At 46.6% G+C, this 14,704-nt stretch overlaps 1 protein-coding gene across 1 annotated transcript; it reads right to left on the bottom strand.

The window, feature by feature from the left end:
* Positions 1-9,101: 9,101 nt before the first annotated feature.
* On the bottom strand, positions 9,102-13,901 carry Cd300c (CD300c molecule). Its single transcript, XM_031352732.1, has 4 exons — positions 13,581-13,901; positions 12,723-13,088; positions 10,538-10,652; positions 9,102-9,390 (listed from the first exon to the last, which is right to left on the bottom strand). The coding sequence occupies exons 1-4, from the start codon at positions 13,639-13,641 to the stop codon at positions 9,243-9,245; spliced, it is 690 nt and encodes a 229-aa protein (XP_031208592.1). The 5' UTR covers positions 13,642-13,901; the 3' UTR covers positions 9,102-9,242.
* Between the last annotated feature and the right edge of the window lie 803 nt (positions 13,902-14,704).

A 14,704-nucleotide genomic window follows, 5' to 3' on the forward strand; every position in this document is an offset into this window, starting at 1 on the left:
AGAAAGAAAGTAAGACGACAACTTATACTCACTGGAGCATGGCTACACTCCCAGCAGCCAGCCCCTTAAAGAAAATTGAGTCGTTCCCTGTTTGCACCCCAGCTGAAGCCATCAATTGTGAGAACTACACTTCAGCATCCTCATCATAATTTTTAAGAATTCTCTTCGATGGATTTCTGTCCAGGCTGTTACTTTTTTGAAGGGTTTGGTGGGGGTAGGAGTTGTCACAGAATCTTTCTAAGTCACACTTTCTCAATTGTGAGTCTTCAGCCATTGATACCAATGAAAGAGTAGCTTTCTTGTCCTTCGCAGTCAATGGAAGCATGGATCACGGACTTCCACATAGCTTCTGGCAATGGCATGGACCGCAGACATCCACACAGTCTTCAATGGCAGTAAAGACCACAGACATCAACACAACCCTCTGCCACAGTATGAGGTATAGACACCATCATAGCCCTGCCAGCAGCACAGGCCAAGGACATCAACACAGCCGCAGATGTCAGCATGGCCCATGGACATCAATACAACCTCAGATAGCAGCACTAACCATGAACCACCATATCACCACAGCCCCACAGCCCCACAACAGGATCATAGACCTAGACCTGGCCATCAGCAGTGGCAGTCCCATGGACACTGTTGGGTTTCAGACCTGGGATGAGCTGCTGAGGTGCACAGTTAACATACCAAAGTGGACCTGGCCTCCAAGTTCTCCCAGCATCCCTCAGTCTTTGCATGTTACAGGACATGGCTGGCATACCCCACTTTCCATGTGAGCTTTCCATCCCAGGGTCTGGGCTTCCTATCCCCAGAAGCTCTTCCCTATGTAATCCAGACATTTTGGTCTCCACCCTCTCCCTCTCTCTGCATTTCCTCTCTCCCTGCATGCACATGTTCTTTCTCTTTCTATTCCCCATCCCTCTGTCTCCCTTCCCATGGTGACTTTCTTGGGAACAGTGAACCTGCCTGAGAGCTGCACTCAGTATGCCTGCCTTTATACTTTGATTTGGTTCATTTCATCGGTGGAGAATAACATCATCTGGTGCCGAGATGTTGAGCCCCAGCCCTGGGAATGGGGCACTGAGATCCTTCCCCTCATCTTTCTCTCCATCTGATGAGATCAATTCTGGACTCCATGAGCAACCACCTCCCAGCAGCCTTGGGGCACTGGATGCTCCTTTTGGGTTTCTAGACTCCTGGGATCCCAAGGGCAAGCCCTCTGTTCCAGAACAAAGAGTCTTTGTTCCATGGGGAGTCTTCAGATTCAAAGATGTTTGACTTGAGGCTTCCTCACCCCGCTACACACACACACACACACACACACACACACACACACACACACACACACTGTATGACCCCAGGCTTATGTGCAGAGTGCTCGCTGCACAGTTGAGCCTTCAGGTTCCAGGAAAGGCTGGGGAAATGCACCTTGTTGCGTCTAAACCTCGACTGCCAGACACCACCAGGCTTTATCCAAATTAGTTTTGTCTCAGACCTTGCACAGACTTCAGTCTGAACTCCATGCATCCAGTTTTTCTTAGAAACTAGTCTTTTGTACACCCTTCAAGAGTGGCTGGGCACATATAGCTTCAGATGCCGCCTCTCCCCCCTTCCCCCTCCCCTCCCCTCCATGTCTATGCAGTGGTGGTAGCAATGATGGCAGTGACAGAACAGCCTTGGTCCTTTAAATTGCCTGTCACACCCGATTAACCTCACCAGAGCCGGCAGGGTGGGGGACAATTTATACAACACATGGCTGGTCACCACTTTGACTATGGGATAAGTAAAGTGGAGTCATAACTTCACTTCCATCTTGATTAAGGGCAGCTTCTTGGCTGGCAGCCATCTTTGTTTTGGGAAAGTCATCGCTTCACCTTGCTTCACCACCATCTTAACTAAGGGCTGCCAACAGCATTCAGTACCTTGCCGGCAGCCATATCTAACTTCTCTGTCTAAGCTTTAGCTGTTTGGATAAACTAAGCCTACAGAAAACTACAATGGCCTCTAATGGTGAAATATTGTGGGATCAGCAAAATTGCCAGCCTCTCTATGAACCGCATCTATGATTAACATTTTTATTTTAATATTAGAAGAGCTTCAATTGAAAAATTGTGAGTTTTAAGGCTCAAACCTAACAGGGGTGGCCTTATTTAACTGCTTGTATATGTCTTCGAGTTTACACTTAGGACAAATAACTAGAAACAAGCCAAGTTTGTCTATTCAACTATATTTTACATAGATAGATGGTACTCAGGGACTTCAGAGACCTGCTGAATATGGCATTTGATATGCTTAAACTTAGCTTGACAGAGATTTCCAAATCCTAATGGTGACTCCCCCAAGGTCTCCACAGAAAATAAATGGGGCACCAACAACTCCACCTGTATTGCAGTTATGATAAGCACTGGGCATAATTGCCCCCAATGCCTTACCAATTGCCAGAATTCTGCCCAAATTGTGGTCAGGCAGGACACTGAAAAACTGAATGCCTTAATTTGCCTAGACAAGGATAGGACAACCTTCCCAAGTTCCTGGTTCACGGAAAAGCCTATTTAGACCTGGCAACTGAAAACAGAGGCTTCCCTGGGGCCTGTGCCCAAGCCACCAACACCACATGAGCCCAATGAGGTGGTCATCTAGGTAATGGGTAAGTTCCGGTCACTCTAACTGACACACGGGTCATCTAGATTTTCCTTCTCAGGTCTCTGATGGGTTTGAAGATGAGACTAATGACAGAATCAACGTTTTACTATCTCCTCACTTTACAGTGACTGCTCCCAGGAATCTGCTACCTGTGCCCTCTGTGAATAATTGGACGGGAAAGAGTGTGAAGTTTACGTAAAATCTGAGGATATAGAAACATAAGTTGTAAGGATCTAAGAAAGTGTTTGAAGGTCTAAGAAAGTGTTTGGGTATCTAAGAAAGTGTTTGAGAACTTAAAAAACCTAAATGGTGATAAGAAAATGATTAAACATTATTTAATCACTAAAGAAAATGATTAAAAGGAACGAAAGGTGCTTCAGATTTCTTCTCCCTGTGTATGTGTGTGACACACACACATACAAACATAATTAAAATAAAACAAATCTTTTAAAGATCTCAAAATAAAAATGTAATTCATTCAGAATCTGTTTCGGGAATTATAAGAAATGAATCCCTCCCACAAACTCCACTTCCCGCCGGGCCACGTTTTTGAGCTGGTACCGTTTGACCTCAATACTAAGCTCCGACGGGTTTTTGTTATTTCCTCCCAGCAAGCTACATCTCATTCGCATGCAACTCTTTTTTTTTTTAAATTATTTATTATGTATACAATGTTCTGTATTCATGTATGCCTGCACACCAGAAGAAGGCACCAGATCTCATTACAGATGGTTATGAGCCACCATGTGGTTACTGGGAATTGAACTCAGGACCTCTGGAAGAACAGTCAGTGCTCTTAACCTCTGAGCCATCTCTCCAGTCCTCGCATGCAACTCTTTACACAGTCCCACAATCATTCATCTAAATAGTGCCTACTATCCAGTAAGTAAAGCATGACTCTTAAGGCTTTAATATCCAATCAGATTTATATAACAATAAAATTACAATTTACAAGATGCCAATTCAATAATTTTTGAACCAGATAATAAAGACAATATTCTAACCCAATTAATCTATTTTGTAAAAACCTGCTTGGTTGTATAACCTCGTGGAGTCTGGATCATCCTCATCGTTTGCATCCATGATGATGACCTCTCCTCCTGCTCCGACCCTTTTTCCTCCTCCAACTCCAGCTCCACCTCCTTATTCCTGTCCAATCACAGGCCTGTCACTGCCCTAATGTGATTGGACAGAGAAAATGCTGTAGCAAGAATCAAATTTAATAAACGCACAGACAGGTTCCAAAGAGGAGATAATTTATTAAAGAACATTTTATTATTTCATTTAAATTTAATTTCTTGTGTGTGTGCTGTGCGATATGTTTGTGAGTGTGAAGGTTCAGAACAGCTTGTACATGGGAGTCAGAGGACGACTTCTGGGAGTTGGTTCTCTCCTTCCACGGTAAGTCCTGGGCACCCACCTCAGGAGACCAGGTTTTCACAGCAAAGCTGATCTGTCTCACCAACCCTTAGAAGATGATTTCAAAGTTCCCAAATAATTGGAGTTACAGTCCATGTTCATAGATAAGGAAGTTATCCTAACAGTGCATTTGATGCTCTGTGCTGCCTGGGTTTAATGTCCACTTGGCCAAACCTAGAGTCATCTGAGGGAAGAAAACCTCAGATGAGAAACACCTCCATGCCAGCACAGTGGGACAGACCTTTGATGCCAGCACTAGGGAGGCAGAGGCAGGTGGGTCTCTTTGAGTTCTAGGACAGCCACCAGGACTGCATAGAGAGACGCTATCAAAACAAAACGAAATAAAACAAAATTAAAAAACCCCTACAACAAACCGAACTCCATGATCAGATAGAAACATAAAGGGCATTTTCTTAATTAGTGATTGATGGGGGAGGTACCAGCCCATTTCGGGTCTGGCCTGGTGCTCCTGGGTTCTGTAAGCAAACAGGCGGATCAATTCACCAGGAGCAGAACAGGAAGCCGTAGCCCTCCGTGGTCTCTGCATCAGCTCCTGCCTCCCGGTTCCTGCCCTGGCTGACTTCCTGGTTTGACTGCTTTCGATGCTGAATGGAGAAATGGAAGGGACAGCAAAGGAACCCTTTTCTCCCAGAGCGGCTTTTGGTCGTGGTGTTTTATCACAGCAACGGAAACCTGACTGAGACACGTGCTCACACTCAACGTCCCAGCCTGGGCTTCTCAGAAAACTTGTCTATCTTTTTATAAAGCATTATGTTGCTTTACATGTGTCAGTGTTTTGTCTGTCTGTCTGCCTGTGCACCATATAAGTGCAGTACTTACAGAAGCTAGAGGGAGCGTTGACCTATGAGCTGGGTTGTGAGACACCCGGGTGGTACTGAGATCTGAACATTTCTGCCAGATCAGCCGCTACTCTCCATTGAACCATCCTCTCTCCAGCCCATATTTGATTTTCCTTTTAGGAACTTAAGTGGCTTGACACAAGATGTGAACAGCAGAGGACTTTGCCAGTGTTGATGAAGATTTACTGAGACCTAAGAAGAGAGCCATGCACCAAGGCCTGAGACTACAGCTCTAGCTAAAAGATGGCAGTGCACCAATGTGAACCACTGAAAGACCCCCAGAGCTGGGGAGACCCTCACTCAAGTCTCGGGATGATGCAACCACCCAATAACTCACGAGAGACCGATCTTGCTGCAAGTGCACGAGGTTTATTGGGGATAAGCCAGATCTGGGGTCGAACACATAGCCTGGCAGTCCAGACGAGTTCGACCCCAAACACAAGAAGTGAGGGGTATTTAAAGGGAAAAACCACAAACTGGGGGTGGTGGTGAGAGGGTTACCAAGGAAACATAACATAAAAACAGTGGAAAATTCCAAAGGGACCCAACTCCTGGTTGAGTTATGACCCTTATGAGGGTCATAAGTAAAACATTGTCAAGAGGAATGTGGTTTGTTCAATGCTATCTTCTTTATGGCTGACTGCTGTCCTGTTCCTTATTCTGCGCCCTAGCTGGAGGGGGTCTCTGTGACCAACAAGTTCCTGGAACTGAACAGTCCACATTCCTGGCTCGTTACAGAGACTTCCTATGCCTTCTTTAAGTAAAGGTTATACAGTATACATTAACGCATCTCCATTAACATACTTTTTCCAAATTTCTAAATTCAGTCTTTCACCACATTGGCTCATTGGTTGACAATGCTCCACAAGCCTGGTGACTTGAATTCAGTGCTCAGAACCCACATGATGTTGGAAGGAGAGAACTGATTCCACGAAGGTCTGCACTGACTGTGGCATGCATGTGCGCACATACACATCACAAATATGGTCAATAATCATAAGAAATAAAATGTAAGGAGTTAAAAATAAAAATGTTTACAATACAGGAAAACAATTAAATTTTTAGTGTGTCACCTTCTCTTCTTCCTGTTGTTATTACTAGGTTTCTCCTCTTCTTCATCTTCTTAGGTTTTTTATTTTCTTTGAAAACATCTTTGTTTATTTTGATGTGTATGAGTGTTTGTGTCTCCATGAATGCTATTGCACCTGGCAGTGCCCAGACAGGCAGAGGAGGAAGTTAGATCCTGTACTGGCTGGTTTTGTGTGTCAATTTGACACAGCTGGAGTTATCACAGAGAAAGGAGCCTCCTCCCTTGAGGAAATGCCTCCATGAGAGCCAGCTGTAAGGCATTTTCTCAATTAGTGATCAAGAGTGGGAGTGCCGATTGTGGGTCATGCCATTCCTGGGCTGGTAGTCCTGGGTTCTATAAGAAATCAAGCTGAGGGCTGGTGAGATGGCTCAGCGGTTAAGAGCACTGATTGCTCTTCCGAAGGTCCTGAGTTCAAATCCCAGCAACCATATGGTGGCTCACAACCATCCCTAATGAGATCTGACTCCCTCTTCTGGTGTGTCTGAAGACAGTAACAGTGTGTACTTACATATAATAAATAAAAAATTAAAAAAAAAAAAAGAAAGAAATCAAGCTGAGCAATCCAGGGGAACAAGCCAGTAAGTAACGTCCCTCCATGACCTCTGCATCAGCTCCTACTTCCTGATCTTCTTCAGTTCCAGTCTTGACTTCCTTAGGTGATGAAAAGTGACATGGAAGTGTAAGCTGAATAAACTTGTTCCTCTCCAACTTGCTTCTTGGTCGTGATGTTTGCTGCAGGAATACAAACCATGACTAAGAAATGGACTTAGTGATCACTGTGAGCTGCTATGTGGTGCAAACCTGGATGAGCAGCTTGTAACTGCCAAGCCCTCTCTGCAGCTCCTGTGTTTTTGGAACACAGTTGTATATATTCTAAGATGACCTGGAATTTACTCTGTAGCTGAAGGTGAAACTCCAGATTCTCTGGCCTCTACCTCTCATGTGCTAGGATTGCGAGCCTGTGCTTATCTTGGTATAATAATTTCTTAAATGAGAGCCAAAGGCATAAGCCACAAAGGAAATACTGACTAATTTGCTGCATTACAATTAAAAGCCATTTACCAAAACATATATCTCCTTCTGTGTGTCTCTATCTAAATGTCTATCTGTATCTATCACTCTATCTACTTATATCTATCTGATTATATATCAGACAATGAGAGTAGTTCAGTCAATAATGGGCTTGCTGTACAAGCTGGAGGACCTGAGGCAGAGCAGGAAAACTCACATAAAAAGCAGGTCGTGGTGATATGTGCTTGTAACCCCAGCTTGTGTTTTATTTCATAACAAAAGCAAGGAGGGGGTGGAAGAGGAGGAGGGAAGGAGAGTGAAGACGAGGGAAAAGAGTCTAACGTGTTTAACCACAGGAGACAAAGCGATGTCCCAGGGTGTTGACATAGCCAACCAGAGGGCAGTGTACAGGATGCATGTAGGAGCATCAACATAGCACTTGTGTGAATCTCACAGACACAATGTTAAATGATAAAGCCACAAGACTTAGTAATGAAGCATGTAGCTGGGCATGGTGTCACATGTCTATAATCCCAGAACTGGGGAGGCAGAGGTGGAATGATCAGGGGTTGGAAACTAGCCTGAGCTACATAGTGAGACACTGTTAATGAAGGAAAAAGAAAGGAAGGAAGGAAGGAAGGAAGGAAGGAAGGAAGGAAGGAAGGAAGAGAGGGAGGGAGGGAGGGAAGAAGGGAGGGAGGGAGGGAGGGAAGAAGGAAGGGAGGGAAAGAGGGATGAAGGAAGGAAGGAAGGAAGGGAGGGAGGGAGGAAGGGAGGAAGGAAGGAAGGAAGGAAGGAAGGAAGGAAGGAAGGAAGGGAGGGAGGGAGAAAAGTGAGAGACAGACAGACAAACAGGCAGGCAGGCAGGCAAATAGATAGGAGGATATGGTGAGGTGCATCTCTGGCAAAGTGCTTGTCCTATGTGGCAGGCTTTGGGGTTACTCTGGAACACTGGGGGGAAAAATTCTAACACAGGTCCTGGTGTGGTGGTGGAGGTAAATTTCTATAAGTTCAAAGCCAATCTGGTCTATATAGTGAACACTGGACCAGGCTTCCATAGTAAGACTCTATGTAAAAATTAAATAAATAAAAGTATAATTCTGCGTATATAACAATCAGAGACAGAGAAGCTAAGCAATACACCCTTGGCAAGCCCATGAGTGTGCATGAGGCAAAGCCTTAAGCCAAGCAGTTATAAAATGCTAGGTTCAGGTTGTCACCAAGGTGGCTGGGAAGCAGGGATGTGTTGTCAGACAGAGAGACCATCAGTATAGACCATGTTCTATGACTGAATCTGGAGGACACAGTGCCATGAGTATTTCTCATGGAGGATGCACATATTTATTGGACAAGCTGTCAAATTGTCTTCGAAATATCTCCGTCTACACCTTTAATTAGCGCTGCCCGTGTCCTTGATTGGAGATGCATCCTTCTGTGGTGTAAGTGACCATCCAGAGCTCAGCCCTTTATAACACCCCCATTCCACTCCATGGCGGGGAGGGAGAGGAAAGAGATCCACAGCCAGAGGGAGAGGAGGAGAGAGCCCTGAATGCTGTGTTCTCTGTGTGTGGCATTGTCTCCCTATCACAAGCTCATGGCAGCTGTGGTTGCATGCACAAGACCAAGTTGGCAAGATCAGCTAGTGTTCTGTCGGGAGGCCCTAACTGTTCTCAGTGAGTTACAGAAAGAAAAGGAGATATGGGAAAGGGGGGTAGAGAACATGAAGGGGAGCGGATAACACATGACTGAGGGGGTGGGAGGGTGGGGTTGGTGTGGATATGAAAAAGCCATGATGTACACAAGTGTGAACTTACCAGAGAATAAGAAAAGATATTCCATTAAAATTCTATTGAATTTTTTAAAGAAAGTTTCATTTACATAATATATATGAGTGCTTCATTTGAATGTACCCCCGCATGTCAGAAGAGGGCATCAGATCTCATTTCAGATGGTTGTGAGCCACCATGTGGTTACTGGGAACTGAACTCAGGATCTCTGGAAGAGCAGCCAGTCCTCTTAACCACAGAGTAATATCTATATCCCGACATTTTATTTAAATATGTAGGTATTTATTGGGTACACTCTTTTTATGTGTTTGATACAGCACAAAGAATCTTCTAAAAGTCTCAGAGTATTCTCAAAAACACAGGTTTTCTGGTTCTCCTCGGCCACCTGCGGAGCTGTGTCCAGGGACAGGGCCTTGATGTCAGCAGACTTCACTGGTTCTCATAACAGGTCCCAGTGCTGCTTCCTCCAGAGCACCTCTGAGGCCTGTTCACCCAGAGGACAGCAGCAAGCATGCAAAGGAACAGGGGCAACTCCAGAAACACCAGGACACAGAAGTGGAAGCTGCTCAGAAGAGACCTGTAAGAGACATAGTTACAATAAGCTCCCTTCCCGGAAGGTGACGCTGATGACCACACTATGTGGCTGTCTCTCACCAAGGTCTGTGTCCACAGAGATCTAAGCAGGGACAAGGACAAGAACTGCCTGAATGACCAATGAGATTAACATGTAGCCCAAATACTAGCCTTGAACTGTGTGGGCCTGGCCTGCTCTCTTCAGACCAAGCCCATGGGCTTCTACCCATACAGCCTCTAACCAGGCAGGCATCACCTCTCCAACCCACCCAACTCTCTTCTAACTAGACCCCTCCCACTTTCTTCTGGGTAGCATTCATTTCTTTATTCATTTATTTATATTATATACCCCTAGCTGTCCTGGAGCTCATGTAGACCAAGATGGCCCTAAAACTCATAGAGATCCATCTGCCTTTGCCACCCACTGGCTTAATTATTTTACATAGTTAATTGTTTGTATGTGTGCCCATGCACACGCGTGTGCGTGAATGTGGGTATCAAAGGATGACCTTGGTCATTCCTCAAGAGCCATCACTTTGTGTTAGTTCTGAGACAGGTCTCACTATATAGCTCTGACTAGAATGGAATTCACTATGTAGTGCAGGCTGGCCCTAAACTCTTGGAGCTTGACCTGCCTCTGCTGCCCATGTGCTGGGATTAAAGGGGTGTACCTCCACTCCTGGACCATCTATCTTGTTTTCTGACAGGATCTCTCACTAGCCTGAAGCATGACAAGTAGGCTGGCTAGTCAGTGAGTCTCAGGCATCCTCCTGTCTCTATTCCAGCAGCTCTGGTATTTCAAGTAGGTGCCCCCATGCCTGACTTTTCTTGTAGGTGATGTGGTTCAAACTCAGATATACTTCACTGGCAGACCCGTCTCCCCACAACCATTTCTCCAGGCTCTGGATGTGCTTAGGTAGAGCCCTCTTGTCTGGGAGCCAATTCCAGCTCAGCGGGTCTGCACCTGTGCTTCATTGCTCTGTCCCTATCTTTACATCAGCAACTGGCACTCACCGGACCCGCCCAGGTCAGCTTGAGATTGGGAAATGCAGGAGAGGTGTACAGGAGGGAGATACAAACCCTTCTGCCTTGCTCTCTCAGGATGACCCCTGCTCCCCAAACCGAAGTCCTCAGGGATATTGGTTCCTCACCGAGGCTGTGGGCTGGGAGCAGCAATTGTGTCGTCTGTGGTCACCCTGGGCTGAGTGTGTACCGGTGATGATGTGGGGGACTCCAGGACATCTGTACCATTCCAAGGGCTTGAACCTATGATTGGAGCAAAGGATAAACACACAAGACAGTTCCCGTGACCTCCACTCTGACTCCCACCCACTGAAACCTGTCACTCTGCTTCACACAGATCCCTAGGTCTAGACAGGTTTACAACAGCCTATCAGCCACATGGTCACACCAGGTGCTGTCAGGGATTTCCTTCGAAGCCCATCTCATGGTGCCCAGTGTCTGGGTGCCATTTGCAAACATGAAGCCAGTCTTCTTAGAGAGGAGAGTTTAAGTGTCAGTGAGAAGACCTTCATGAGTTCCAGGTTTCATCCAGCCTCAGCCACACCTTTGCCTCCTTGTTTGCTATCCTTCTGGGGACAAACAGGGGAGTGGGACTCCATGTCTGCCTGGGCCACTCATTCCCAGTGTCAGCCAGAAAGGCCACTGGGCCATCTTTTCTGAGGAAGGATCAGATGGAAAGTTCTAGTAAGGCAGAGGCTTGCAGGGCTCTGTGGAGTATGGCCTCTACTGCAGAGTAGTGACATCGGGGGCATTATAGATCCCATACTTCAGAACGAACCCACAGAAGAGGTTGAAGGGAAACCTATATGGGGAAATCAAAATGGAGAACCAGGAACGAGAAACTAGGTGTGGTGCTATTTGCTTGCAATCCCAGTGCTGGAGAGGCAGAGACAGGAAAGTCAGGCATACAAGATGAATCCTAAGTGCACAGTGAGATTGTGGTTGACCTGGGCTACATGAGATCCTCTCTCAAATAATTATGATGGTGATGGTGCTGAAGAAGAGGAAGAGGAATAAGGATTAGAAGAAGAAGGAGAAGGAGGAGAAGGAGGAGGAGGAGGAGACTAAGAATGAGAAGGAGAAGGAGAAGGAGAAGGAGAAGGAGAAGGAGAAGAAGAAGAAGAAGAAGAAGAAGAAGAAGAAGAAGAAGAAGAAGAAGAAGAAGAAGAAGAAGAAGAAGAAGAAGAAGAAGAAGAAGAAGAAGAGGGAGAAGAAGAAGAGGGAGAAGAAGAGGGAGAAGAAATTGGGATTAACAGTGATGTCCAGCCTCTTCCACCCCTGCCACAAACCCAGCCTTAAAGAGATGCACTGATTGGGTTCTAAGAACAATCGAGGCGTAATTGGGGGGAATGAACTGCAGGCGTGGAGAACATTGCGGACCAAAGTAGCTGAAATCCTCTTTTCCATCCTGCTTGATCCTCTGCCCGCAGAAGGGGAACCTTGGAGGGATTCTCTGATTTTCGACCATCAGTAAATGGTTCCTGAGAAAGGGGGATACAGGAGAGCTTGGAGGGGGTGAGTGGGTTCCTCAGGGCACTGAGAAGACCCATACACTGCCTAGGGTCCTCCTTGTATCTCTGGTGGTATCTCAGAAGGCCCAGAACCAGTGATGACGCTGGTACCCCAAGAACTTTCTCGGAAGGATAGTGTTCACTCAGTCCCAGGTCAGAGCCACCTTAGAGAGTGGAGAGCTGATGGGCCAGGGTACTGTTCCCATATAGAGAATGGTGACAGGACATTTAAGACCTGGGAGAGATGACTCCTGTCTTATCAGGACAGGAATTCACAAAGCCAGCTATTCAAAGCCTGTTTCTAGAAAGTTACAGGCCTGAAACTGTCCCAGGATGCATACAGAGAACCCCCAACAGGCACTGATGAGATGGCTCAGTGGGTAAAGGCCCCTGCTTGCCAACCTGAGATGACACACTGGGTAAATGCCCCTGCTTGCCAAGCCTGATGACTTGAGTTTGACCCACAGATGGAAATAGAGAACTAACACAGAGAATGTCTCCATTCACTCACACACAGCATGAGCAAGTTCCTATAAACAAATACATGAACAAGCAAACAAATAAAATACTAAAGTAGTTTCTAAAAACACAGGTGCCCCCTGTGTGCATGCACACACATGTCCTGGTGTACATACACTATCACATGTACCACACATGCTCTCACAGAGGCACGTGTGCACTCACACTTCCTGTCCTGACACACTCACTTGCCAAGCTCATCATGCTGAGGTTCACAGCTTCCTCCTTCCATGAGGGAATGGAAGGCCTGGACTCAGGCTGCCCCAGAATGCGGGAGGCTTACCTGGGACGACTGACATCTCAATCTCAAAGAACTCGTTGGTCTGTAAGAAGTCTTCAGTCTTCAAGTGGCCAAAGGGAAGTTGTATACCCACCACACACCAGTAGCTGCCTGCATCCTCCAGGGTGAGTTTCTCCAAGGTCACTGTGAAGGTGAGGTTGTCTGGATTGTCCCTGAAGGACACTCGGGCATTCCTAGCTTCTTCTAGAGAGCTCTTGGTCGTAACAGTATCTTCACATACTAGTATATGTGACACTCTGCACCAGTATTTATTGTTAGTCTTGAATTTCTCCTCATACTGACATGACACGTTCAGCGATTCCCCCACAGTTCCCATGACAGTGCTGGGGCCATGTAGAGGGACACAGCCTGAAAAACACAAACCTCAATTCTGCACTTCACACCTGGATGGAGTAAGTCCTCCCTCAGGACAGGTCTTAAAACCCTCTGGTCTTGAGGAATCACTGAGAAAGGAGACAGGCTCTGTCAGAGTAGGAGTCAGGACTGAGATCAAAGATTACAAAATAAAGAGAGATGATGTGTTATGGCAATGACTGTCACAGGAAACCCTATAAGTGTGTCCTGATTCTGTCTCAGATGTGGTAGACAGGACGGCACTGTGCACAGAAACCTGGCAGCACCTGTGAAGGACATGCTGATGCCTCCTGGGCCACATCCCACCCTCCTGCTTTTCTCTGTGCCCTTCAGCCTGTACTGCTTCTCTCTCTCTCTCTCTCTCTCTCTCTCTCTCTCTCTCTCTCTCTCTCTCTCTCTCTCTCTCTCCCACTTCCCTGCCAGGCTTATAGCAGAAGTTCCCCTTTCAAAGCTGTTCAGCCCAACACACATGCCCCCAATGCTCACCTGGGACCTGAGAGAGGAGCAGAGCTGAAAACACCCACAATCTTATTCCTCTGGGAATCATTTCTTCAGCTCAGCTGCCACTTGCACCAGGGCCAAGAGGTTGAGAAGGAGCCGTCCCTTCTAGAAGGTAGAATGTCCTCTTGCTTAGTTCTCCTTTCTGTCCTCTGCTACCTAGTCCCTGGTTCCCATGTGAGGCTCCAGATGAACTGATGCAGGAAGGGTTCTGTAGATGTTGGAGGCCTCAGAGGCTTTGGTTCCTACCACACCCAGCAAATGGGGACACCCATGACTGTGGATTGGGGATGCATGTGTCCCCTAACCTTTACCGGAGGTCTTCCACCCTCTTGACAGAACCCTGGGGAGCACTTCAGTTTCCGGTCAGCTTGCCCACGCTCTGTGACAAGCCACTTCCTGAGTGGATTTGAAGGTTGCCCTTCTCTTGCTCTAGCTCAGTGACCACAGAGGAACCACCTCCTTCCAAAATTCAGATTATAGTGTGCTCTTAGTCCACGGGGTCTCTAAGACTTCTGGGTTCACACTGCTGGTCAATCCAATGCTGTGACCCGATCCTTTAATCAGAATTTATCTGGGTGCAGTGTCCCCACAAAGGTACACACCTGTAGGTCACAGATTTCTCTTCTATCTTATCCTGTTTGCTTTGTTGTTTTTCTGTGGCAGCATCTTTAGCCCAGGCAGGCCTCTATTTAGCTAAGGATGACCTTGAACAGATCCTCCTGCCTCCACTGCCTGAGTCCAGCAATTTTAGGTGTGTGTCACCACAGCTCACTAATGCTGTGCTCACTCATGCTGTGCTTACTCATGCTGTGCTCACTCATGCTGTGCTCACTCATGCTGTGCTCAGGATTGAACCCAGGGCTCCACACATGCCAGGTAAGCACTCTGGTGAGTATATACATCCTTAGCCCTGATTATTTGAGAAAGTATCTCACATTGCAACCCAAGCTGGGCTGGAATGCACTACTTAGCTCAAGGTAACCTTGAACTCATAGAATTCCCTCTTCCCTTGAGTGTTGGGAGTAGATGGGAGCCACCATGCATGACAGCTCTGTCTTCTTGTGTCTCCTGGCCCCATATCTAGACATGGACATGACAGCTCTGTCTTC

This window comes from Mastomys coucha, unplaced genomic scaffold (genome assembly GCF_008632895.1).
Source record: "Mastomys coucha isolate ucsf_1 unplaced genomic scaffold, UCSF_Mcou_1 pScaffold5, whole genome shotgun sequence".
Classification (NCBI taxonomy): Eukaryota; Metazoa; Chordata; class Mammalia; order Rodentia; family Muridae; genus Mastomys; species Mastomys coucha.

What these genes read in the sequence shown, in the direction of transcription:
- Cd300c (XM_031352732.1), bottom strand. Translation starts at nt 13,641, where the DNA reads ATGATTCCCAGAGGAATAAGATTGTGGGTGTTTTCAGCTCTGCTCCTC. An exon ending in GCTCCTCTCTCAGGTCCCAG is followed by an intron (nt 13,089 to 13,580) that starts GTGAGCATTGGG and finishes TGTGTTTTTCAG; the next exon opens with GCTGTGTCCCTCTACATGGC. An exon ending in TGAGATGTCAGTCGTCCCAG is followed by an intron (nt 10,653 to 12,722) that starts GTAAGCCTCCCG and finishes CTCCAATCATAG; the next exon opens with GTTCAAGCCCTTGGAATGGT.